Genomic DNA, 24,400 nt, shown 5'->3' with positions numbered 1-24,400 from the left:
AATACAGACCATGGTGTACACCAATATACAAGATACATAATAATACAGACCATGGTGTACACCAATATACAAGATACATAATAATACAGACAATGATTTACACCAATATACAAGATACATAATAATACAGACAATGATTTACACCAATATACAAGATACATAATAATACAGACAATGATTTACACCAATATACAAGATACATAATAATACAGACCATGGTGTACACCAATATACAAGATACATAATAATACAGACAATGATTTACACCAATATACAAGATACATAATAATACAGACAATGATTTACACCAATATACAAGATACATAATAATACAGACCATGGTGTACACCAATATGCAAGATACATAATAATACAGACCATGGTGTACACCAATATACAAGATACATAATAATACAGACAATGATTTACACCAATATACAAAATACATCATTAGCGACACAACGATGCAGATTTGTTAATAACCGTGATAAAAGTAACATGAGTAAGGGCTGGTTCAGACGGACGCTTGCGGATCGTTTACCGCAAGCGGTCAGAACGTCGGTGTAAACGCTCCCATTTAAGTGAATGGGAGCGTTTACACCGAGCTTTTGCATGATTGCGGCGTTCGGGTCCCGATTATCGCTAGCGTTCAAGCTGCCCCTGGAAGCGACATGTAGCTTCCAGGGGGCAGCCAACCGTGACGGCTCATGTCTCCGTAGGGGTAGGAAAAACGCGACCGCATCGGAACGCGACGGCTACTGAAAGCCTGACCGCGCAGCCGCCGCAACGCCCCCAAACGTGACGCCACGCAGACGTCGTCTGAACCAGCCCTAAAACGCATAATGATTTTCGTGAGACAAAAGCTGGAGAGCGCCCTGCCCTTGTGAGCTTACAATCTAAAGGGAATGGGGCGGGGGACAAGGAGGGGTAGTATACAACCAATATATATATATATATAGAGGCAGTGTGTTTTAGGATACCTAGCAGGAGTGCAGTTTGGTCTTAGGACAAAGGAAGGTGGCCTTAGTTAGAGCGTATGCTTGTCTGTACAAGTGAGTTTCTAGTGACCGTTTAAAGGTAACAAAGGTTGGGGAGTGAAGGATGTGTTGTGGGAGGGCATTCCAGAGGAGGGGTGAGGCACGTGAGAAGTCTTGTACACATGAATGTGAGGAAGTAATTCTAGAGGAGGACAACAGAAGCTCATGTGCAGATCTGAGATTGCGGTTGGGTTGGTGTCTGTACATCAGTGAGAACATGTACCGGGGAGAGATTGCGGAGAGCTTTGTAGGTTTGGGTTACGGAGTTTGAACAGGATCCTCTGGGTAATTGGCATTCACACTGGCAGATTCCCTTTCTGGTTCCAGCAAAAATAGACTATCCCAATCAGATCCGCTCTACTACGCAGGTGCAGAAGGCTTAGGCCAGCGCAGTACAGCAGGACCTGCTGGGGTCCGAGGGGGAAGCCTCTACAGAGCTGACGGGCCCTGCTCTACTACGCAGGTGCAGAAGGCTCAGGCCAGAGCAGGACCCGCTGGGGCCAGAGGGGGGAAGCCTCTACAGAGCTGATGGGCCCCGCTCTACTACGCAGGTGCAGAAGGCTCAGGCCAGAGCAGGACCCGCTGGGGCCAGAGGGGGGAAGCCTCTACAGAGCTGACGGGCCCCGCTCTACTACGCAGGTGCAGAAGGCTCAGGCCAGCGCAGTACAGCAGGACCCGCTGGGCTATTTCTGCTGGGGCCCGAGGGGGAAGCCTCTACAGAGCTGACGGTCCCCACTCTACTACGCAGGTGCAGAAGGCTCAGGCCAGCGCAGTACAGCAGGACCCGCTGGGCTATTTCTGCTGGGGCCCCAGGGGGAAGCCTCTACAGAGCTGACGGGCCCCGCTCTACTGCGCAGGTGCAGAAGGCTCAGGCCAGCGCAGTACAGCAGGACCTCCTGGGGCCCGAGGGGGAAGCCTCTACAGAGCTGACGGGCCCCGCTCTACTACGCAGGTGCAGAAGGCTCAGGCCAGCGCAGTACAGCAGGACCCGCTGGGCTATTTTTGCTGGGGCCCCAGGGGGAAGGCTCTACAGAGCTGACGGGCCCTTGTCGGGAGGTCTTTGGGGTCTCAGGGCTGCATCCCCTCTGCTGCGTGCCGGGGAAGCTGAGACTAAAACCTCAGACTCTCAGGGAATTCTGGAGGCATTCAGCACTGCAGGCAAAGTAACCGTTTGGATTGGTTGGTGAGTCCACACCCCGCACAATTTTCAATCATATGTACAATCTGCAATATATGCAAATCGAATTCTAGCTAGTCCTGTAGGCAAGTGTTATTTCAACCTTTCTAGAGATGGCAAAATATAACAATAGCATTAATAACAGTTATGGTAACGTTGTCTTCAGAAAGGAGGAACTCTGTGCAGAGATATTCAGAACAAGCACTTTACACAAATGATTTTTAATAGTTTATTCATTCACTGTGTGAAATTTACTGTCCCTTAATTCAACTGTGAGATATATATATATATTATATATTATTATTATTATTATTATTGATGTATAAAGTGCCAACATATTCCGTGGCGCTGTACAAAGTAAGAAACAAACAAGGGGTACATAATAATACAGACAATGGTGTACACCAATATACAAGATACATAATTAGCGACAAAATACAAAGAATGATACAAAAGCAAATTATAGAATTGGTAATGACAGTGATAAAATTAACATGATGAATATACACATATACAGTACAGACCAACATTTTGGACACACCCCATTCAAAGAGTTTTCTTTATTGTCATGACTATGACCAGAAGGCATCCAAACCTATGAATTAACACGTGGAAGTATAGTACATAACCAAAATGTGTGAAACAACTGAAAATATGTCGTATTCTAGGTTCTGCAAAGTAGCCACCTTTTGCTTTGATTACTGCTTTGCACACTCTTGGCATTCTATGGTGAGCTTCAAGAGGTAGTCACCTGAAATGGTCTTCCAACAGTCTTGAAGGAGTTCCTAGAGAAGCTTAGCACTTGTTGGCCCTTTTGCCTTCACTCTGCGCTCCAGCTCACCCCAAACCATCTGGATTGGGTTCAGGTCTGGTGACTGTGGACGCCAGGTCATCTGGCGCAGCACCCCATCACTCTCCTTCCTGGTCAAATAGCCCTTACACAGCCTGGAGGTGTGTTTGGGGTCATTGTCCTGTTGAAAAATAAATGATGGTCCAACTAAACGCAAACCGGATGGGATAGCATCCCGCTGCAAGATGCTGTGGTAGCCATGCTGGTTCAGTATGCCTTCAATTTTGAATAAATCCCCAACAGTGTCACCAGCAAAGCACTCCCACACCACCACACCTCCTCCTCCATGCTTCACAGTGAGAACCAGACATGTAGAGACCATCCGTTCACCTTTTCTGCGTCGCACAAAGACACGGTGGTTGGAACCAAAGATCTCAAATTTGGACTCATCCAACCAAAGCACAGATTTCCACTGATCTAATGTCCATTCCTTGTGTTCTTTAGCCCAAACAAGTCTCTTCTGCTTGTTGCCTGTCCTTAGCAGTGGTTTCCTAGCAGATATTCTACCATGAAGGCCTGATGATTATTATTATTATTTAGTATTTATATAGCGCCGACATATTACGCAGCGCTGTACAGTGTATATATATATATATATCTTGTCACTAACTGTCCCTCAAAGGAGCTCACAATCTAATCCCTACCATTGCCATAAGTCTATATTATGTAGTGTAAGTACTGTAGTCTAGGGCCAATTAACTTATCAGTATGTTTTTGGAATGTGGGAGGAAACCGGAGTGCCCGGAGGAAACGCATGCAGACACTGAGAGAACATACAAACTCTTTGCAGATAGTGCCCTGGCTGGGATTCGAACCAGGGACCCAGCGCTGCAAGGCGAGAGAGCTAACCACTACGCCACTGTGCTGCACACAGTCTCCTCTTAACAGTTGTTCTAGAGATGTGTCTGCTTCTAGAACTGTGTGACATTGACCTGGTCTCTAATCTGAGCTGCTGTTAACCTGCGATTTCTGAGGCTGGTGACTCGGATGAACATATCTTCCGCAGGTGACTCTTGGTCTTCCTTTCCTGGGGCTGTCCGCATGTGAGCCAGTTTCTTTGTAGCATTTGCTGGTTCTTGAGACTGCACTTGGGGACACTTTCAAAGTTTTCCCAATTTTTCGGGCTGACTGACCTTAATTTCTTAAAGTAATGATGGCCACTCGTTTTTCTTTACTTAGCTGCTTTTTTCTTGCCATAATACAAATTCTAACAGTCTATTCAGTAGGACTATCAGCTGTGTATCCACCTGACTTCTCCACAACACTGCTGATGGTCCCAACCCCATTTATAAGGCAAGAAATCCCATTTATTCAACCTGACAGGGCACACCTGTGAAGTGAGAACCATTTCAGGTGACTACCTCTTGTAGCTCATCAAGAGAATGCCAAGATTGTGCAAAGCAGTAATCAAAGCAAAAGGTGGCTACTTTGCAGAACCTAGAATATGACATATTTTCAGTTGTGTCACACTTGTTGGTTATGTACTATACTTCTACATGTGTTCATTCATAGTTTGGATACCTTCAGTGTGAAACTACAATGTTCATAGTCATGAAAATAAAGAAAACTTTGTATAAGAAGGTGTGTCCAAACTTTTGCTCTGTACTGTATATATTATAAAATTTCACATGGTGTCATAATTTGAATATTCAGGAATAGCCTATGCAAGCAGTTAGCGTTTCGCAGGGAATAATACGCCAGGATAAATACATCTTGGACGGGGTGAATGACGCATCCAGCTGGTTCCCAGCCTGAGGTACCAGTTCCCTAGACAGCGAAGATGGTAAAACGAGCACGTTTGGTACCTGTATTTTCAGCGCATGATGACTGCGTGTGAAATGTTGGTTTTTATATCATATGTTGGATATCCAGAGTTATGGCATAAAACACTTTCCTAGCAGAAAATGGCTTCTGAGAGCAGGAAAGAGATAAAAAGGATCAATAGTTCATAGATTTTTAGCTCTGGCATACTTCAATGAATGTGTCATTGAGCAAAAACAATAAAACAGTTAAAACTTACAGTAGATTTAAACATAAAATAAAACTGTGGAATGTCATAAGTCATTTTTAGGAGAAGGAAGATGGCTACAATGATTTATTTCATTCGTTTATTTTCCCTTTGGGTGGCCTTTAACCACTTCACCCTATCTAGACGGATATATCCATCCAGACAGACTGTGCTGCTCCTGCAGCGTGGTGCGCACGATCGGGCGCGCTCCCGTGTGCGCTCCCGCTGCCTGCCGCTAGCCCCCCGATCAGTGAATGGGAATATAATTCCCATTCACCGATCCAAGCCCCCCGGAGAAATACCGACGCTTTCTAAGCAGAGAGCGCAGTATTTCTGCTCTGAAATTTTTTTTTGCAGCCTCCTAATAGTTCCTGGCAGCGTGATCGTACGCTCCAGGAACTTTTTTGACTGTGGCTATCTTGTGGCCAAATAGTAAACTGCACCCACATACATTTTTTCAAATAAAGAATAACATTATATTACATCTAAAAATTGCTGTTTACCTTCCAAGCTAAAATCACCCACATACATTTTTTTTAATTAAAAAATAAAAAAAATTACAATTTAAAAAAAAAAAATCTACATAAATAGTTACCTAAGGGTCTAAACTTTTTAAATATACATGTTAAGAGAGCATCTTATTCATTTTTTTAAAAAATTATAAGCTTGTAAATAGAAATTTACAATTTGAAAAAAATGCACCTTTATTTCTAAATAAAATATCGGCGCCATAAATTGTGATAGGGACATAATTTAAAAGGCGTAATAAGCGGAACAAATACGCAAATAAAATACATGGGTTTTAATTACGGTAGCATGTATTAATTTTAAACTACAATGGCCAAAAACTGAGAAATAATAATTTTTTTCCATTTCTTTCTTAATCTTCCTGTTAAATGGATTTAGAAAAAAATAATTCTTAGCAAAATGTACCACAAAAAAGAAAGCCTAATTAGTGGCGGAAAAAAACAAGATATAGATCAATTAATTGTGATTAGTAGCGATAAAGTTATTGGCGAATGAATGGGAGGTGAACGTTGCTCGGATGCATGATATTTTCCGCGCTGTAGGCTGTAGTGGTTAAATACACAACCATTGTGCCAGTTCCAAGAAATCATAGGATAACCTGTCCTAATGATTACCGATCAGTTGCTCTAACCCCTGTTGTCGCCAAGTGCTTTGAACGACTGGTAGCCACACACATCAAGGCCTCCAGTTTGCCCACCGAACAATTAGATCGAATGAGGACGCCATCTGTGTAGCTCTCCATGCTGCCCTCTCACACCGAGAAAAGCCCAACTCCTATGTTAGGCTGCTCTTTGTTGACTACAGCTCAGCATTTAACACCATAGTACCTAGCCAGCTGACCAACAAACTCCATGCACTAGGTCTTGCTCCCTCCATATGTACTTGGTTATTGGACTTCCTTACTAATCGCCCTCAAACTGTCAGACTAGGAAAACAGACATCCTCCACCCTTACCCTGAGCACTGGCGTGCCACAGGGCTGTGTACTAAGCCCTCTCCACACTGAGCACTGGCGTGCCACAGGGCTGTGTACTAAGCCCTCCCCACACTGAGCACTGGCGTGCCACAGGACTGTGTACTAAGCCCTCTCCACACTGAGCACTGGCGTGCCACAGGGCTGTGTACTAAGCCCTCCCCACACTGAGCACTGGCGTGCCACAGGACTGTGTACTAAGCCCTCTCCACACTGAGCACTGGCGTGCCACAGGACTGTGTACTAAGCCCTCTCCACACTGAGCACTGGCGTGCCACAGGACTGTGTACTAAGCCCTCTCCACACTGAGCACTGGCGTGCCACAGGACTGTGTACTAAGCCCTCTCCACACTGAGCACTGGCGTGCCACAGGACTGTGTACTAAGCCCTCTCCACACTGAGCACTGGCGTGCCACAGGACTCTGTACTAAGCCCTCTCCACACTGAGCACTGGCGTGCCACAGGACTGTGTACTAAGCCCTCTCCACACTGAGCACTGGCGTGCCACAGGGCTGTGTATTAAGCCCTCTCCTCTATGCACTTTTCACCCATGACTGCCAGCCTATCCATACCTCAAACATAATTAAGTTTGCAGATGATACGACTGTCATTGGGCTTATATCCGACAATGGGGAAGCTGCATACAGAGAAGAAGTTAGGAACCTGACTGCATGGTGCGACATTAACAACCTGTTATTAAATACAAAGAAGACCAAAGAAATTATTCTGGACTTTAGGACCACCAAAAAGACCACTCACCTACCGCTAATGATCAATGCAGAGGCTGTGGAGAGAGTTTCCAGCTTCAAATTTTTGGGCGTCACCATCGCAGAGAACCTGTCCTGGGCTGACAATGCTTTAGCTCTAACTGGCAAAGCACAACAACGCCTCTGCTTTCTGAGAAAGCTAAAGGTGGCCACCAATGGTCCAATTTGTAGCGAAAAATCTTTTGAGTGATCAGAAATTCTGATCAGACAAAAAATCATTCACTACACCATCAACGAACCAATCTTTGCATCCTATCGATAACAACCAACAAGAAAATCCATATTTTGATTTGACCAAAATCCAGTCAGTGGAGATTTACAACCAATCCAATCAGGATTTCTGATCGCTCAAACGATTTTTCGCAAGAAATTGGGCGGTTAGTGGCCACCTTAAGTAGCGCTGAAGTCCCACGGAAGCTGCTGGTAAATTTCTACAGATACACTATAGAAAGCATTCTGACCAACTGCATGCTGGCCTGGTACAACAGCTGCACCAAGGCTACTAGAGACGCCCTGCAGCCAGTTGTTATAACAGCAGAAGCCATTATCGTCACTGAGCTACCTTTACTGGAACTCTTGTATAAGACTCGCTGCATGCCGGCCTGGTACAACAGCTGCACCAAGGCTACTAGAGAAGCCCTGCAGCCAGTTGTTATAACAGCAGAAGCCATTATCAGCACTGAGCTACCATCACTGGAACTCTTGTATAATACTCGCTGCATGCCGGCCTGGTACAACAGCTGCACCAAGGCTACTAGAGAAGCCCTGCAGCCAGTTGTTATAACAGCAGAAGCCATTATCGTCACTGAGCTACCTTTACTGGAACTCTTGTATAAGACTCGCTGCATGCCGGCCTGGTACAACAGCTGCACCAAGGCTACTAGAGAAGCCCTGCAGCCAGTTGTTATAACAGCAGAAGCCATTATCAGCACTGAGCTACCATCACTGGAACTCTTGTATAATACTCGCTGCATGCCGGCCTGGTACAACAGCTGCACCAAGGCTACTAGAGAAGCCCTGCAGCCAGTTGTTATAACAGCAGAAGCCATTATCAGCACTGAGCTACCATCACTGGAACTCTTGTATAATACTCGCTGCATGCCGGCCTGGTACAACAGCTGCACCAAGGCTACTAGAGAAGCCCTGCAGCCAGTTGTTATAACAGCAGAAGCCATTATCGTCACTGAGCTACCATCACTGGAACTCTTGTATAAGACTCGCTGCATGCCGGCCTGGTACAACAGCTGCACCAAGGCTACTAGAGAAGCCCTGCAGCCAGTTGTTATAACAGCAGAAGCCATTATCAGCACTGAGCTACCATCACTGGAACTCTTGTATAATACTCGCTGCATGCCGGCCTGGTACAACAGCTGCACCAAGGCTACTAGAGAAGCCCTGCAGCCAGTTATTACAGCAGAAGCCATTATCAGCACTGAGCTACCATCACTGGAACTCTTGTATAAGACTCGCTGCATGCCGGCCTGGTACAACAGCTGCACCAAGGCTACTAGAGAAGCCCTGCAGCCAGTTGTTATAACAGCAGAAGCCATTATCAGCACTGAGCTACCATCACTGGAACTCTTGTATAATACTCGCTGCATGCCGGCCTGGTACAACAGCTGCACCAAGGCTACTAGAGACGCCCTGCAGCCAGTTGTTATAACAGCAGAAGCCATTATCGTCACTGAACTACCATTACTGGAACTCTTGTATAATACTCGCTGCATGCCGGCCTGGTACAACAGCTGCACCAAGGCTACTAGAGAAGCCCTGCAGCCAGTTGTTATAACAGCAGAAGCCATTATTATCACTGAACTACCATTACTGGAACTCTTGTATAATACTCGCTGCATGCCGGCCTGGTACAACAGCTGCACCAAGGCTACTAGAGAAGCCCTGCAGCCAGTTGTTATAACAGCAGAAGCCATTATCAGCACTGAGCTACCATCACTGGAACTCTTGTATAATACTCGCTGCATGCCGGCCTGGTACAACAGCTGCACCAAGGCTACTAGAGAAGCCCTGCAGCCAGTTGTTATAACAGCAGAGGCCATTATCGTCACTGAGCTACCATCACTGGAACTCTTGTATAATACTCGCTGCATGCCGGCCTGGTACAACAGCTGCACCAAGGCTACTAGAGAAGCCCTGCAGCCAGTTGTTATAACAGCAGAAGCCATTATTATCACTGAACTACCATTACTGGAACTCTTGTATAACTCTTGTATAATACTTGCTGTATGAGAAGGGCCAATACCTCATCAAGGACAACACTCACCCTGGAAATGCCTTGTTTGAGCTCCTTCCATCAGGTAAATGTCTTAGATCAATCCGCGCGCACACAGACGGAAAGACAGCCCATCCGCCATAAACTTGATGAACTCTGATTCCTCTCTGTAATAATTCACTGTTTACAAATTGTTTAAATATCTGTAATACCTGGCATACTTGTATAATTTCTTCTAATTCAACCTTTGCTTCTATGTTCCCTATATGCGTTGTGGGGGTGCCATGAAAAGTAATTTTGGTGTTACACAATGACAATAAAGTGCTTGAATAATTAGATAAAATGCCAAACTCTCTCCTTAAGGCAAGCAGCCGGACCTTAGCCTGAGGTCAGATTGCTAGGGGTGGGAGAATCCTCTCTGGTTACCATCTCCACCCTCCGGCGGAGTAAGAGTAAAAAAACTGCTGGACACAGGCTGTTGCGAAAGTACCTGCCAGCCTGTATACCATCAAGGATTTGGCTGTTTATCCATGGACTATTACCCACAGAACTTTCCATAATTGGACTATTACCCACAGAACTTTCCATAATTGGACTATTACCCACAGAACTTTCCATAATTGGACTATTACCCACAGAACTTTCCATAATTGGACTATTACCCACAGAACTTTCCATAATTGGACTATTACCCACAGAACTTTCCATAATTGGACTATTACCCACAGAACTTTCCATAATTGGACTATTACCCACAGAACTTTCCATAATTGGACTATTACCCACAGAACTTTCCATAATTGGACTATTACCCACAGAACTTTCCATAATTGGACTATTACCCACAGAACTTTCCATAATTGGACTATTACCCACAGAACTTTCCATAATTGGACTATTACCCACAGAACTTTATATATTCTGTTCTGGACTTGCAATCCCAAAAGGACATGGCAATTTCTGCAAACAACTAGAACTACTGTATATACTTGCACATAAGCCTAATTTTTCTGCATAAAAATGGTGGAGCAGGTTGTGTTACTGGCAGAGGAGTGTAAGGATCTTGCACTAGTGATCTCTTGCCAGCTGGCTTCCTGCTGTGTCTGTGCCCTCCATCCCCTGTAACATGGTGTGCAGAGTGCACTACTCAACACTATCTGTGTCCCCTGACTCCCTGCTGTGTCCCCATCCTCTGTAACATGGTGTGCAGAGTGCACTGCTCAACACTATCTGTGTCCCCTGACTCCCTGCTGTGTCCCCATCCTCTGTAACATGGTGTGCAGAGTGCACTACTCAACACTATCTGTGTCCCCTGACTTCCTGCTGTGCCCTCCATCCCCTGTAACATGGTGTGCAGAGTGCACTACTCAACACTATCTGTGTCCCCTGACTCCCTGCTGTGTCCCCATCCTCTGTAACATGGTGTGCAGAGTGCACTGCTCGGGACTATCTGTGTCCCCTGACTCCCTGCTGTGTCCCCCATCCCCTGTAACATGGTGTGCAGAGTGCACTACTCAACACTATCTGTGTCCCCTGACTCCCTGCTGTGTCCCCATCCTCTGTAACATGGTGTGCAGAGTGCACTGCTCAGGACTAGCTGTGTCCCCTGACTCCCTGCTGTGTCCCCCATCCTCTGTAACATGGTGTGCAGAGTGCGCTGCTCAACACTATCTGTGTCCCCTGACTCCCTGCTGTGTCCCCCATCCCCTGTAACATGGTGTGCAGAGTGCACTGCTCAACACTATCTGTGTCCCCTGACTCCCTGCTGTGTCCCTCATCCCCTGTAACATGGTGTGCAGAGTGCACTGCTCAGCACTATCTGTGTCCCCTGACTCCCTGCTGTGTCCCCCATCCTCTGTAACATGGTGTGCAGAGTGCACTGCTCAGGACTAGCTGTGTCCCCTGACTCCCTGCTGTGTCCCCCATCCCCTGTAACATGGTGTGCAGAGTGCACTGCTCGGGACTATCTGTGTCCCCTGACTCCCTGCTGTGTCCCCCATCCTCTGTAACATGGTGTGCAGAGTGCACTGCTCAGGACTAGCTGTGTCCCCTGACTCCCTGCTGTGTCCCCCATCCTCTGTAACATGGTGTGCAGAGTGCACTGCTCAGGACTAGCTGTGTCCCCTGACTCCCTGCTGTGTCCCCATCCTCTGTAACATGGTGTGCAGAGTGCACTGCTCAGGACTAGCTGTGTCCCCTGACTCCCTGCTGTGTCCCCATCCCCTGTAACATGGTGTGCAGAGTGCGCTGCTCAGGACTAGCTGTGTCCCCTGACTCCCTGCTGTGTCCCCCATCCTCTGTAACATGGTGTGCAGAGTGCACTGCTCAGGACTAGCTGTGTCCCCTGACTCCCTGCTGTGTCCCCCATCCCCTGTAACATGGTGTGCAGAGTGCACTGCTCAGGACTAGCTGTGTCTCCTGACTCCCTGCTGTGTCCCCCATCCCCTGTAACATGGTGTGCAGAGTGGACTGCTCAACACTATCTGTGTCCCCTGACTTCCTGCTGTGTCCTCCATCCTCTGTAACATGGTGTGCAGAGTGCACTGCTCAACACTATCTGTGTCCCCTGACTTCCTGCTGTGCCCTCCATCCCCTGTAACATGGTGTGCAGAGTGCACTGCTCAGGACTATCTGTGTCCCCTGACTCCCTGCTGTGTCCCCATCCTCTGTAACATGGTGTGCAGAGTGCACTGCTCAGGACTAGCTGTGTCCCCTGACTCCCTGCTGTGTCCCCCATCCTCTGTAACATGGTGTGCAGAGTGTGCTGCTCGGGACTATCTGTGTCCCCTGACTCCCTGCTGTGTCCCCCATCCTCTGTAACATGGTGTGCAGAGTGCACTGCTCAGGACTATCTGTGTCCCCTGACTCCCTGCTGTGTCCCCCATCCTCTGTAACATGGTGTGCAGAGTGTGCTGCTCAGGACTAGCTGTGTCCCCTGACTCCCTGCTGTGTCCCTCATCCTCTGTAACATGGTGTGCAGAGTGCACTGCTCAACACTATCTGTGTCCCCTGACTCCCTGCTGTGTCCCCATCCTCTGTAACATGGTGTGCAGAGTGCACTGCTCAGGACTACCTGTGTCCCCTGACTCCCTGCTGTGTCCCCCATCCTCTGTAACATGGTGTGCAGAGTGCACTGCTCAGGACTATCTGTGTCCTCTGACTCCCTGCTGTGTCCCCCATCCTCTGTAACATGGTGTGCAGAGTGCACTGCTCAGGACTATCTGTGTCCCCTGACTCCCTGCTGTGTCCTCCATCCCCTGTAACATGGTGTGCAGAGTGCGCTGCTCAGGACTAGCTGTGTCCCCTGACTCCCTGCTGTGTCCCCCATCCTCTGTAACATGGTGTGCAGAGTGCACTGCTCAGGACTATCTGTGTCCCCTGACTCCCTGCTGTGTCCCCCATCCTCTGTAACATGGTGTGCAGAGTGCACTGCTCAACACTATCTGTGTCCCCTGACTCCCTGCTGTGTCCCCCATCCCCTGTAACATGGTGTGCAGAGTGCACTGCTCAGGACTATCTGTGTCCCCTGACTCCCTGCTGTGTCCCCCATCCCCTGTAACATGGTGTGCAGAGTGCACTGCTCGGGACTATCTGTGTCCCCTGACTCCCTGCTGTGTCCTCCATCCTCTGTAACATGGTGTGCAGAGTGCACTGCTCAGGACTAGCTGTGTCCCCTGACTCCCTGCTGTGCCCTCCATCCTCTGTAACATGGTGTGCAGAGTGCACTGCTCGGGACTATCTGTGTCCCCTGACTCCCTGCTGTGTCCTCCATCCCCTGTAACATGGTGTGCAGAGTGCACTGCTCAGCACTATCTGTGTCCCCTGACTCCCTGCTGTGTCCCCCATCCCCTGTAACATGGTGTGCAGAGTGCACTGCTCAGGACTATCTGTGTCCCCTGACTCCCTGCTGTGTCCCCCATCCCCTGTAACATGGTGTGCACAGTGCACTGCTCAACACTATCTGTGTCCCCTGACTCCCTGCTGTGTCCTCCATCCCCTGTAACATGGTGTGCAGAGTGCACTGCTCAGGACTAGCTGTGTCCCCTGACTCCCTGCTGTGTCCCCCATCCTCTGTAACATGGTGTGCAGAGTGTGCTGCTCAGGACTAGCTGTGTCCCCTGACTCCCTGCTGTGTCCTCCATCCCCTGTAACATGGTGTGCAGAGTGCACTGCTCAGGACTATCTGTGTCCCCTGACTCCCTGCTGTGTCCCCCATCCCCTGTAACATGGTGTGCAGAGTGCGCTGCTCAGGACTAGCTGTGTCCCCTGACTCCCTGCTGTGTCCCCCATCCCCTGTAACATGGTGTGCAGAGTGCACTGCTCAGGACTAGCTGTGTCCCCTGACTCGCTGCTGTGCCCTCCATCCTCTGTAACATGGTGTGCAGAGTGCACTGCTCAGGACTAGCTGTGTCCCCTGACTCCCTGCTGTGTCCTCCATCCTCTGTAACATGGTGTGCAGAGTGCGCTGCTCAGGACTAGCTGTGTCCCCTGACTCCCTGCTGTGTCCTCCATCCTCTGTAACATGGTGTGCAGAGTGCACTGCTCAGGACTAGCTGTGTCCCCTGACTCCCTGCTGTGTCCCCCATCCTCTGTAACATGGTGTGCAGAGTGCGCTGCTCAGGACTAGCTGTGTCCCCTGACTCCCTGCTGTGTCCTCCATCCCCTGTAACATGGTGTGCAGAGTGCACTGCTCAGGACTAGCTGTGTCCCCTGACTCCCTGCTGTGTCCTCCATCCCCTGTAACATGGTGTGCAGAGTGCACTGCTCAGGACTATCTGTGTCCCCTGACTCCCTGCTGTGTCCTCCATCCCCTGTAACATGGTGTGCAGAGTGCACTGCTCAGGACTAGCTGTGTCCCCTGACTCCCTGCTGTGTCCCCCATCCCCTGTAACATGGTGTGCAGAGTGCACTGCTCAACACTATCTGTGTCCCCTGACTCCCTGCTGTGTCCTCCATCCCCTGTAACATGGTGTGCAGAGTGCACTGCTCAGAACTAGTTGTGTCCCCTGACTCCCTGCTGTGTCCCCCATCCCCTGTAACATGGTGTGCAGAGTGCACTGCTCAGGACTAGCTGTGTCCCCTGACTCCCTGCTGTGTCCCCCATCCTCTGTAACATGGTGTGCAGAGTGCACTGCTCAGGACTAGCTGTGTCCCCTGACTCCCTGCTGTGTCCCCCATCCCCTGTAACATGGTGTGCAGAGTGCACTGCTCAGGACTAGTTGTGTCCCCTGACTCCCTGCTGTGTCCCCCATCCCCTGTAACATGGTGTGCAGAGTGCACTGCTCAGGACTAGCTGTGTCCCCTGACTCCCTGCTGTGTCCCCCATCCTCTGTAACATGGTGTGCAGAGTGCACTGCTCAGGACTAGCTGTGTCCCCTGACTCCCTGCTGTGTCCCCCATCCCCTGTAACATGGTGTGCAGAGTGCACTGCTCAGGACTAGTTGTGTCCCCTGACTCCCTGCTGTGTCCCCCATCCCCTGTAACATGGTGTGCAGAGTGCACTGCTCAGGACTAGCTGTGTCCCCTGACTCCCTGCTGTGTCCCCCATCCCCTGTAACATGGTGTGCAGAGTGCACTGCTCAGGACTAGCTGTGTCCCCCGGCTTGTGGAGCGGAGAGTGCCAGCAACATGTTAGCGGTGCAATGATCAGGGATTCTTCCTGTGTGGCATTTGCTGTGTCTCATTTCGATGACGCCATCTAGTGGCTCCTGTATGATCCTGGGGCACACCTTGCTATGGGGAGGGGGCTGACTTGTACTGGGGGAACATCTGGCTACTGTGGAGGGGGCTATACTGGGGAGGGGCTTATACACGAGTCACTTTTTCCTGGTTTCTGAGGGAAAAGTGAGGTTTTTTTTCACTTTCATTTCCTTTATTTTTATCTATAACAATCTGTTTGTTTTCTTTATTCATATTGTGCATTATTTTCCTATAATATAAACAATTAACAAATCGATTGAGTGCTTGTTCTGAATAGCTTTGCAAAGAGTTCTGCGATTCCTAACAGAACGTTTTCATAACAGTTATTGATATTGTTTATTTGCTAAAACTAGAAAGGTTGTTGAAATAACCCCTTTTTCCTGCAGGATTTGGCTGAAGTTAGATTTGTGTATCCGTACGCTAATGTGCATTGGTGGCATACAATTGAAAGTGTATTGAGTGTGGACTCACCGACCAATCCAAAAGGTTACTTTGCCTGCAGTGCTGAATAACTTCAACATTTCCCCAGGGTGTGAGGCTGAATGTAAACTGCGGCAAAGGGAACAGGAACTGGAGGGTGATGTCACACAGGCCACAGGAGGCGGATAGTTTGTCAGTTTGCGGTGTGAATGAGAGACTTGTGTCCAGTATTACAGCTAGACAGTGAGCCTGGGGGACTAAGGTTATAGAAGTGCCATCAACAGAAATAGTGATGTCAGGCTGGGGCATTGCAGTGTGAGGTGGAAAGATTACCATTTCAGTCTTGTCCATATTGAGTTTTAGAAAATGCGAGGACATGGAGGAGGCGATTTACATTGAGACCGGAGTCAGGGATACGAGCTGTTAAAGTATCCAAGTCAGGTGCTGAAATGTACATTGTCAACGTATACGTGATATTGGAAGCCAAAGGAACTGGTGAGATGACCAAGACCATAAGTGTATATAGAGGAAAGTAGAGGTCTGAGGACTGAGCCTTGGGGGAACTCCCAACAGTGAGGGGTCATGGAGAGGAGGTGGTGCTGGATTGTTCTTATCTGAGAAGTAAGAGGGAAGCCAGGAGAGAGCAGGACCCTGAATGCCCATAGATTTGGAGGAGTAGAGGGTGGTTCACTCTGTCAGAGGCGAGGTCTAGGAGGATGAGAATAGAGCCTTTAGTTTAATCCATGCATCTTGTGACACCGCTGATGATAAACCTTTCTTTCAGAAAATCATGATGAGTTTTCACGAGGAGCCGGATAAACTCCCGGAGACATTCCTGGCCAGCTTTCCTTCATTAATTAAAATGGATATTCACAAGAAAGTGACAGACCCCAGCGTAGCCAAGGGGATGATGGGGTGTCTCTTATCTTCTCTGAAAGCCAATGGTAAGTGTCATGGTCTCGCTCCCCCAAGCCTCAGATATGGGGCCCCTCCTATGATCAGCATCCATATATCTTCCTCAGGGATGCCGTGCGATGGGCAGAAGAATATGTTGCAGGATTGAGGCCACAGCCAGTGTGACTAGAGCTAGGTATGCCTTCCAGGGGGAACTCTGCCAAGGTGCCAGTTTATGGCGGGCTCACTGAGAATCTAGCATTTCCTCGGGTGTCTTCAGTGCTCGCTTCCATTCCTGGCACTCTGGATCTTCAATCAATCAGTAGAGGGCATTGTTCCTCTCCCTACTGTGTCGCTGCATTATGTGCCGCGATTGTGTCCCTCCTCTCCTCCCTATAGTGACAGTACATGTCCCTCCTCCCTATAGTGACAGTACACGTCCCTCCTCCCCATAGTGACAGTACATGCCCCTCCTCCCCATAGTGACAGTACATGCCCCTCCTCCCCATAGTGACAGTATGCATCCTTCCTCCCCTTTCCATAGTGACAGTACACGTCCCTCCTACCCATAGTGACAGTACACGTCCCTCCTCCCCATAGTAACAGTACACGTCCCTCCTCCCCATAGTAACAGTACACGTCCCTCCTCCCCATAGTGACAGTACACGTCCCTCCTCCCCATAGTGACAGTACACGTCCACCCTCCCCATAGTGACGGTACATGCCCCTCCTCCCCATAGTGACAGTACATGCCCCTCCTCCCCATAGTGACGGTACACGCCCCTCCCCATAGTGACAGTACACGCCCCTCCTCCCCTCCCTATAGTGACAGTACACGTCCCTCCTCCCCTCCCCATAGTGACAGTACACGTCCCTCCTCCCCTCCCCATAGTGACAGTACACGTCCCTCCTCCCCATAGTGACGGGACACGCCCCTCCTCCCCATAGTAACAGTACACGTCCCTCCTCCCCATAGTAACAGTACACGCCCCTCCTCCCCATAGTGACGGTACACGCCCCTCCTCCCCATAGTGACGGTACACGTCCCTCCTCCCCATAGTAACAGTACACGCCCCTCCTCCCCATAATGACGGTACACGCCCCTCCTCCCCATAGTAACGGTACACGTCCCTCCTCCCCTCCCCATAGTGACGGTACACGTCCCTCCTCCCCTCCCTATAGTGACTGTACACGTCCCTCCTCCCCATAGTATCAATACACGTCCCTCCTCCCCATAGTGTCAGTACATGTCCCTCCTCCCCATAGTGACAGTACACGTCCCTCCTCCCCTCCCCATAGTGACAGTACACGTCCCTCCTCCCCTCCCCATAGTTGACAGTACACGTCCCCCCTCCGCATAGTGACAGTGCACGTCCCTCCTACCCATAGTGACGGTACACGTCCCTCCTCCCCATAGTGGCAGTACACATCCCTCCTCCCCATAGTGGCAGTACACGCCCCTCCTCCCCATAGTGACAGTGCACGTCCCTCCTCCCCTCCCCATAGTTGACAGTACACGTCCCCCCTCCGCATAGTGACAGTGCACGTCCCTCCTCCCCATAGTGGCAGTACACGCCCCTCCTCCCCTGCCCATAGTGACAGTACACGTCCCTCTTCCCCATAGCTCCCGCGTCCCCGCCTCTCTCCCGCAGGTTTCCCATTTCTCCTGCAGTGCCATGCAGGCCGGACCTGTAACTCTTTCCTCTTTCTCTCTTCTAGGCTCCCGCGGTGCATTTTGTGAAGTCCGGCCTGACGACAAGAGAATTCTGGATTTTTACAGCAAGTTGGGCTGCTTTGAAGTTGCCAAAATGGAAGGATTTCCTAAAAATATTGTCATTCTGGGGAGGAGCCTTTGAATGGCCTTTCTACATGAAACTAATGTGGATCAGTTGTCAGATGATGCCAGGGGGCACTTCCTATGCACACCACCATGTGACCAGTGATGCTGGTTTCTAGCCCCTCCCCCAGCTTGTATGACTTTGCATGAGCTCCCAATCTCTGAGGATCTGTAATGCAGAACGATTGCCGCAGATATGCTTTCACGTTATGATTTCGGTATTTGATGGCCTTTTCACATATTATTGTTTGGATTTCCAGAGCTCTTCTCATCGGTGCACATCGAGGTCCCCCGTCTTCCTGTAGGGGGCGCCGCCTTGTCAGCATTCGTTTTGTTTCTTTTCTGGGGAAGGTGATTGATGTAACACATCTCTGGGCGGGACGTAGAATGGTGGACACGCCTCCTCTGCCATGGGGGAGGGGCAGCAAGCCAAGAAAGCACCCATTTATGTAAAAAGGATACTGTATGTACAGTTTGTGTTTACTATTGTTTTGTATAATATTGTTTCTTCACGAAAGCTTTGATTGATATTAGCTCCTTTCAGATAACCGTGAAAAAAAGGATAAAAAAAAATGCTTTAAAACTCTTATTCTATGTTCAGCTTGTGTTTATCATGATTTGCTTATAGACAGTCCTTTATGTATATTCGCTCTGGTATCCCCTCCTCCCCCCAGGAATCTCCGCCTCCAGCACATGATGGGAGGAGCCCAGGCATCTGTGATGACTGCTGGAGGCGGAGTTTCCTCACACTTGCATGCGCAGTTAATGCAAGCTGGATTCAAGCCATTCAAAACCACATATTGCATTTCACAAGCTTGCTTTACGTTTGCATGCAAGTGGCAGCTATTTGCATCTAACGGACCGTCTGTAATAATTACTATTTTGTGTAGAAGACAGTTACTCCTAATAAGGTTGGGAGTCTGAAAAGAGAAAGCGTTATGTAACCAGCCAATCAGATTGTGTTGCATATAGCAGCCAATCAGATTGTGTTACATATAGCAGCCAATCAGATTGTGTTACATATAGCAGCCAATCAGATTGTGTTACATATAGCAGCCAATCAGATTGTGTTACATATAGCAGCCAATCAGATTGTGTTACATATAGCAGCCAATCAGATTGTGTTACATATAGCAGCCAATCAGATTGTGTTACATATAGCAGCCAATCTGATTGTGGTACATATAGCAGCCAATCTGATTGTGTTACATATAGCAGCCAATCAGATTGTGGTGTTACATATAGCAGCCAATCAGATTGTGGTGTTGCATATAGCAGCCAATCTGATTGTCTCCCGTCAGACCAGGGCTGCAGAAATGATAGTTGGAATGACATCATTCCCCGCTATCCATGTGGACCTGGAGGGGGAATAGTAACTAATGTCGCCGGGAAGTTGTGCAGCAGCAGAATCAGCCATATACCGGCTGTATCCTGCGCCCGTGTCTCCTGGTGGCGATTCCTCTCATAGCTCGTCCCATGCAGTCCGCTTTCTCTGACTCGGCTCAGTAAGGTGGAATCTGATTGGTTGCTAAAGGTTTTATTGAACTGTCCCCTCTTTGTCTTGTGCCAAGAATTGATGGTAACAAAACATTGGCTACTAGTTGACCTAAACCCGTTTACAAATGGGCTCCAGGTCCCACACCGCCGCATGTCATTGCGCATGCGCGTCCTGCCCGGCTCCCTGGCCCCGTCCTCCTGTACCAACAGCTGTTTGTGATGCACATGCTCAGTAGCGCAAACGCGCGGACACAGGGACAGGATGACGCAGGGACGCTTAGGTTTTATTATATAGGATGATGAGATAATCCTGCTGATGGCGGTACCATCTGAGAAGGTGCTTTTTGGTATTCAGTAAGGTTTTGTGTTTAACTGTGGAACTATAAGTCCCAGCATACCCCCAGGTCTCGCACTCCTCTGGTTGCTTTATAGCTGCAGGATGTCGGGATCTGGGGGACTACAAGTCCCAGCAGCAGAACGTGATGGTGAGACCGCCAGTCTCTGCTAACCAGGAAGTGCTGTGGTGATTGCCATCTCAAGCACAATGATACGGATGTCTCAAATCATTGCTTCCATCTTCCCGTGTATTGTGTTCCATAAAATGTGATTGTCCCAACTTTCAATCTTCCGTTTATTGTGCCTGTGTGTCTATATTCTGTATATAGGCCTGAGTTTATTACTTTTCAGCTTCTTACATCCTGTTTTGCATGTTGCTGGCTGTTGTGCATTGCTATGGTTTATACCTCGCTCACTCTAAGGGCTACTGTGCACTTCACAGTGCAAGGAAGGAATCCACGCCCCGTGCAACATGTTTCAAAATGGAGCGAGCTGTTACTGCTACAGCCAGTGTTGTCATGGTGAGCGTTAGGATCGGGTTACTGAGGCCCCTCGGGCTGTTACTGCTACAGTCAGTGTTGTCATGGCGAGCGTTAGGATTGGGTTACCGGGGCCACTCGGGCTGTTACTGCTACAGTCAGTGTTGTCATGGTGAGCGTTAGGATCGGGTTACCGGGGCCACTCGGGCTGTTACTGCTACAGTCAGTGTTGTCATGGCGAGCGTTAGGATTGGGTTACCGGGGCCACTCGGGCTGTTACTGCTACAGTCAGTGTTGTCATGGTGAGCGTTAGGATCGGGTTACCGGGGCCACTCGGGCTGTTACCGCTACAGTCAATGTTGTCATGGTGAGCGTTAGGATTATGTTACCGGGGCCACTCGGGCTGTTACCGCTACAGTCAATGTTGTCATGGTGAGCGTTAGGATCGGGTTACCGGGGCCACTCCGTCTGTTACCGCTACAGTCGTTGTCATGGTGAGGGTGACCGGGCCACTCCGATAGCGATTGGGCTCCAGCATGTCAGTGCAGTTATTAAAGATTTGGCCGCCTGTCTGAAATGGTCCTTACTTACGCCACCACGCACTGCTGGTAGATTTTGTTGTAAATCGGTTTTGGGATTCCAGTAGCCTCCCTGAATGAATTCCTTTCTCTGTTCCGTTGCCTGGAAGATTTTCCCAGCATTCTAGGTGTGTTTTTCATATATAATACATTCAGTTCTAGCAGAGACAGTTTGATGCTCTCAGGATGGCTGCACAAAGTGGGAAATAGCTCAGTGTTGTCCTCTCCTGCCCAACTCCTCCACAAGACACAAAACCTCATCTACAAAGACTGGCAATGCCGTGCTATCCATTCTGGCAACGTGTATGCAGCCTAGACCAATCAGAGTAGACAGGAAAAGCACATGATCCAATTTCCCAGCTGAATAAGCAGTAAGCCTTCATGCTGCCTTAAATTCTCAGTACCTGATTGACCATCTCTAACGAAGACGAGGCATGGGACTATCGGGGGAGAGATGACCATAAGAGGAGGGCCCGGGACTATTGGGGGAGAGATGGCCATAAGAGGAGGGCCCGGGCTTATCGGGGGAGAGATGGCCATAAGATGAGGCATGGGACTATCGAGGGAGAGATGGCCATAAGAGGAGGGCCCGGGACTATTGGGGGAGAGATGGCCATAAGAGGAGGGCCCGGGCTTATCGGGGGAGAGATGGCCATAAGATGAGGCATGGGACTATCGAGGGAGAGATGGCCATAAGAGGAGGGCCCGGGACTATCGAGGGAGAGCTGGCCATAAGATGAGGCATGGGACTATCGGGGGAGAGATGTCCATAAGAGAGAGAGAGGGTTGGACTATCAGGAGAGATGGCCATAAGAGAGAGAGTGTTGGACTATCGGGAGAGATGGCCATAAGAGGAGGGTTGGACCATCAGGGGAGAGATGGCCACAAGAGGAGGGCCCGGGACTATCAGGGGAGAGATGGCCATAAGAGGAGGGTTGGACTATCAGGGGAGAGGTGGCCATAAGAGGGTTGGACTATCGGGGAGAGATGGCTATAAGAGAGAGAGGTGTGGACTATCGGGAGAGATGGCTATAAGAGGAGGGCCCAGAACTATCGGGAGAGATGGCTATAAGACGAGGGCCCGGGACTATCTGGAGAGATGGCTATAAGACGAGGGTTGGACTATCGGGGGAGAGATGGCCATAAGAGAAGAGGGTTGGACTATCAGGGGAGAGATGGCTATAAGAGAGAGGGTTGGACTATCAGGGGAGAGATGGCTATAAGAGAGAGGGTTGGACTATCAGGGGAGAGATGGCTGTAAGAGGAGGGCTGGACTATCGGGAGAGATTGCCATAAGAGAGAGGGTTGGACTATCAGGGGAGAGATGGCTGTAAGAGGAGGGCTGGACTATCGGGAGAGATTGCCATAAGAGAGAGGGTTGGACTATCTGGGGAGAGATGGCTATAAGACGAGGGCCCGGGACTATCAGGGGAGAGATGGCTAGAAGAGGAGGGCTGGACTATCAGGGGAGAGATGGCTAGAAGAGGAGGGCTGGACTATCAGGGTAGAGATGGCTGTAAGACGAGGGTCCGGGGCTATCGGGAGAGATGGCCATAAGATGAGGGCTGGACTATCGGGGGAGAGGTGGCTATAAGACGAGGGCTGGAATATCGGCAGAGAGGTGGCCATAAGACGAGTGCCCAGGACTATCGGGAGAGAGATGGCCATAAGACGAGGGCTGGACTATCGGGAGAGAGATGGCGATAAGACGAGGGTCCGGGGCTATCGAGAGAGAGATGGCCATAAGACGAGGGCTGGACTATCAGGGGAGAGATGGCCATAAGACGAGGGTCCGGGGCTATCGGGAGAGAGATGGCCATAAGAGGGGGCTGGACTATCGGGAGAAAGATGGCCATTAGACGAGGGCTGGACTATCGGGAGAGATGGCCATTAGACGAGGGCTGGACTATCAGGGGAGAGATGGCCATAAGACGAGGGCTGGACTATCAGGGGAGAGATGGCCATAAGACTAGGGCTGGGCTATCAGGGGAGAGGTGGCCATAAGACGAGGGCTGGACTATCGGGAGAGAGATGGCCATAAGACGAGGGCTGGACTATCGGGTAAAGATTGCTATAAGACAATAGCATTTCTCTGTGCTGTATTGCATGGAGGTCATCCCACTTATCTGCGCAGTAACGCATGAATGTTGCCACAATTTGCAGTTTGAGGTAAAATTAAAATGAACCCGAGGTGAGTGATATGGAGGCTGCCATATTTATTTCCTGTTAAGCAATACCAGTTGCCTGGCAGCCCTGCTGATCTATTTGGCTGCAGTAGTGTCTGAATCACACCAGAAACAAGCATGAAGCTATTCCTGTCAGATCTAACTATAATGTCAACACCTGATCTGCTGCATCCTTGTTCAGGGGCTGTGGCTAGAAGTATTAGAGGCAGAGAATCAGGACGACAGCCAGGCAACTGGTATTGCTTAAGAGAAAATAAATATGGCTGCCTCCATGTACCAGTCACGAGCTCCTTGCTGAAGACTTTGCTTCGTATTGTATTTGGAGTGAGAGCTTACATTTTCTTTTTCCTTCTTTTTTTAAATAAGCGTCCTTCAGAGGTTTGCATTTTAAACAAATCCCACAGCTGGTAAGGACTGCGATTTCACATTGTCACATCGCCTCGGTCTCCACTATAAAGAATAATACTGATGTTCATATACGTTGCACACATTTTGTAGAATGGTAAGACTTTGTTTTCTAATAAAACTAGAAAAAAATCATTTTGTCTTGTTTTTTTTTTTTTTTAAATACTTGACCATCTATTGGCCACCTGTAAAAAAAAAATAAAAATAAAATGGAATACTCGTCATAAGGCCTGTATGCACCAGAATCTAGGCGTACTATGTCCCTCCCCCAGCTCTTGGCCATGTTGGTGGATTGGATCAGCTGATACAAGCTTGGCTCTCGGTACACAGTAAGCATTAGAACCAGAGACCATGGCTGTGATTTATAACAGGTAGGTACTCACACATACATCAGTTTGTGATTGCCTCAGGTGACCTACCCATCTTTCCACAAAGTCATTTGAAACCGACACACGTAAATGGCATTTACCACCTTCACAGCACTGATCAGAGATGTATATTA

At 49.1% G+C, this 24,400-nt stretch overlaps 1 protein-coding gene across 1 annotated transcript in view; it reads left to right on the top strand.

Moving 5' to 3' along the window:
* The window catches only part of OGA (O-GlcNAcase), a 194,010-nt gene extending 169,977 nt beyond the window's left edge, over positions 1-24,033 (top strand). Inside the window, exons 15-16 of the mRNA XM_068264825.1 lie at positions 16,471-16,630; positions 18,300-24,033. Of these exons, the coding sequence (XP_068120926.1) occupies positions 16,471-16,630; positions 18,300-18,436 (297 nt within the window). The 3' untranslated portion in view covers positions 18,437-24,033. The remainder of the gene's footprint in view (positions 1-16,470; positions 16,631-18,299) is intronic.
* Positions 24,034-24,400: the final 367 nt, after the last annotated feature.

Source organism: Hyperolius riggenbachi, unplaced genomic scaffold (genome assembly GCF_040937935.1).
Source record: "Hyperolius riggenbachi isolate aHypRig1 unplaced genomic scaffold, aHypRig1.pri scaffold_171, whole genome shotgun sequence".
Lineage (NCBI taxonomy): Eukaryota > Metazoa > Chordata > Amphibia > Anura > Hyperoliidae > Hyperolius > Hyperolius riggenbachi.
Note: the sequence above shows the minus strand (reverse complement) of the source record. Positions and strands in the feature narration are given on the sequence as shown.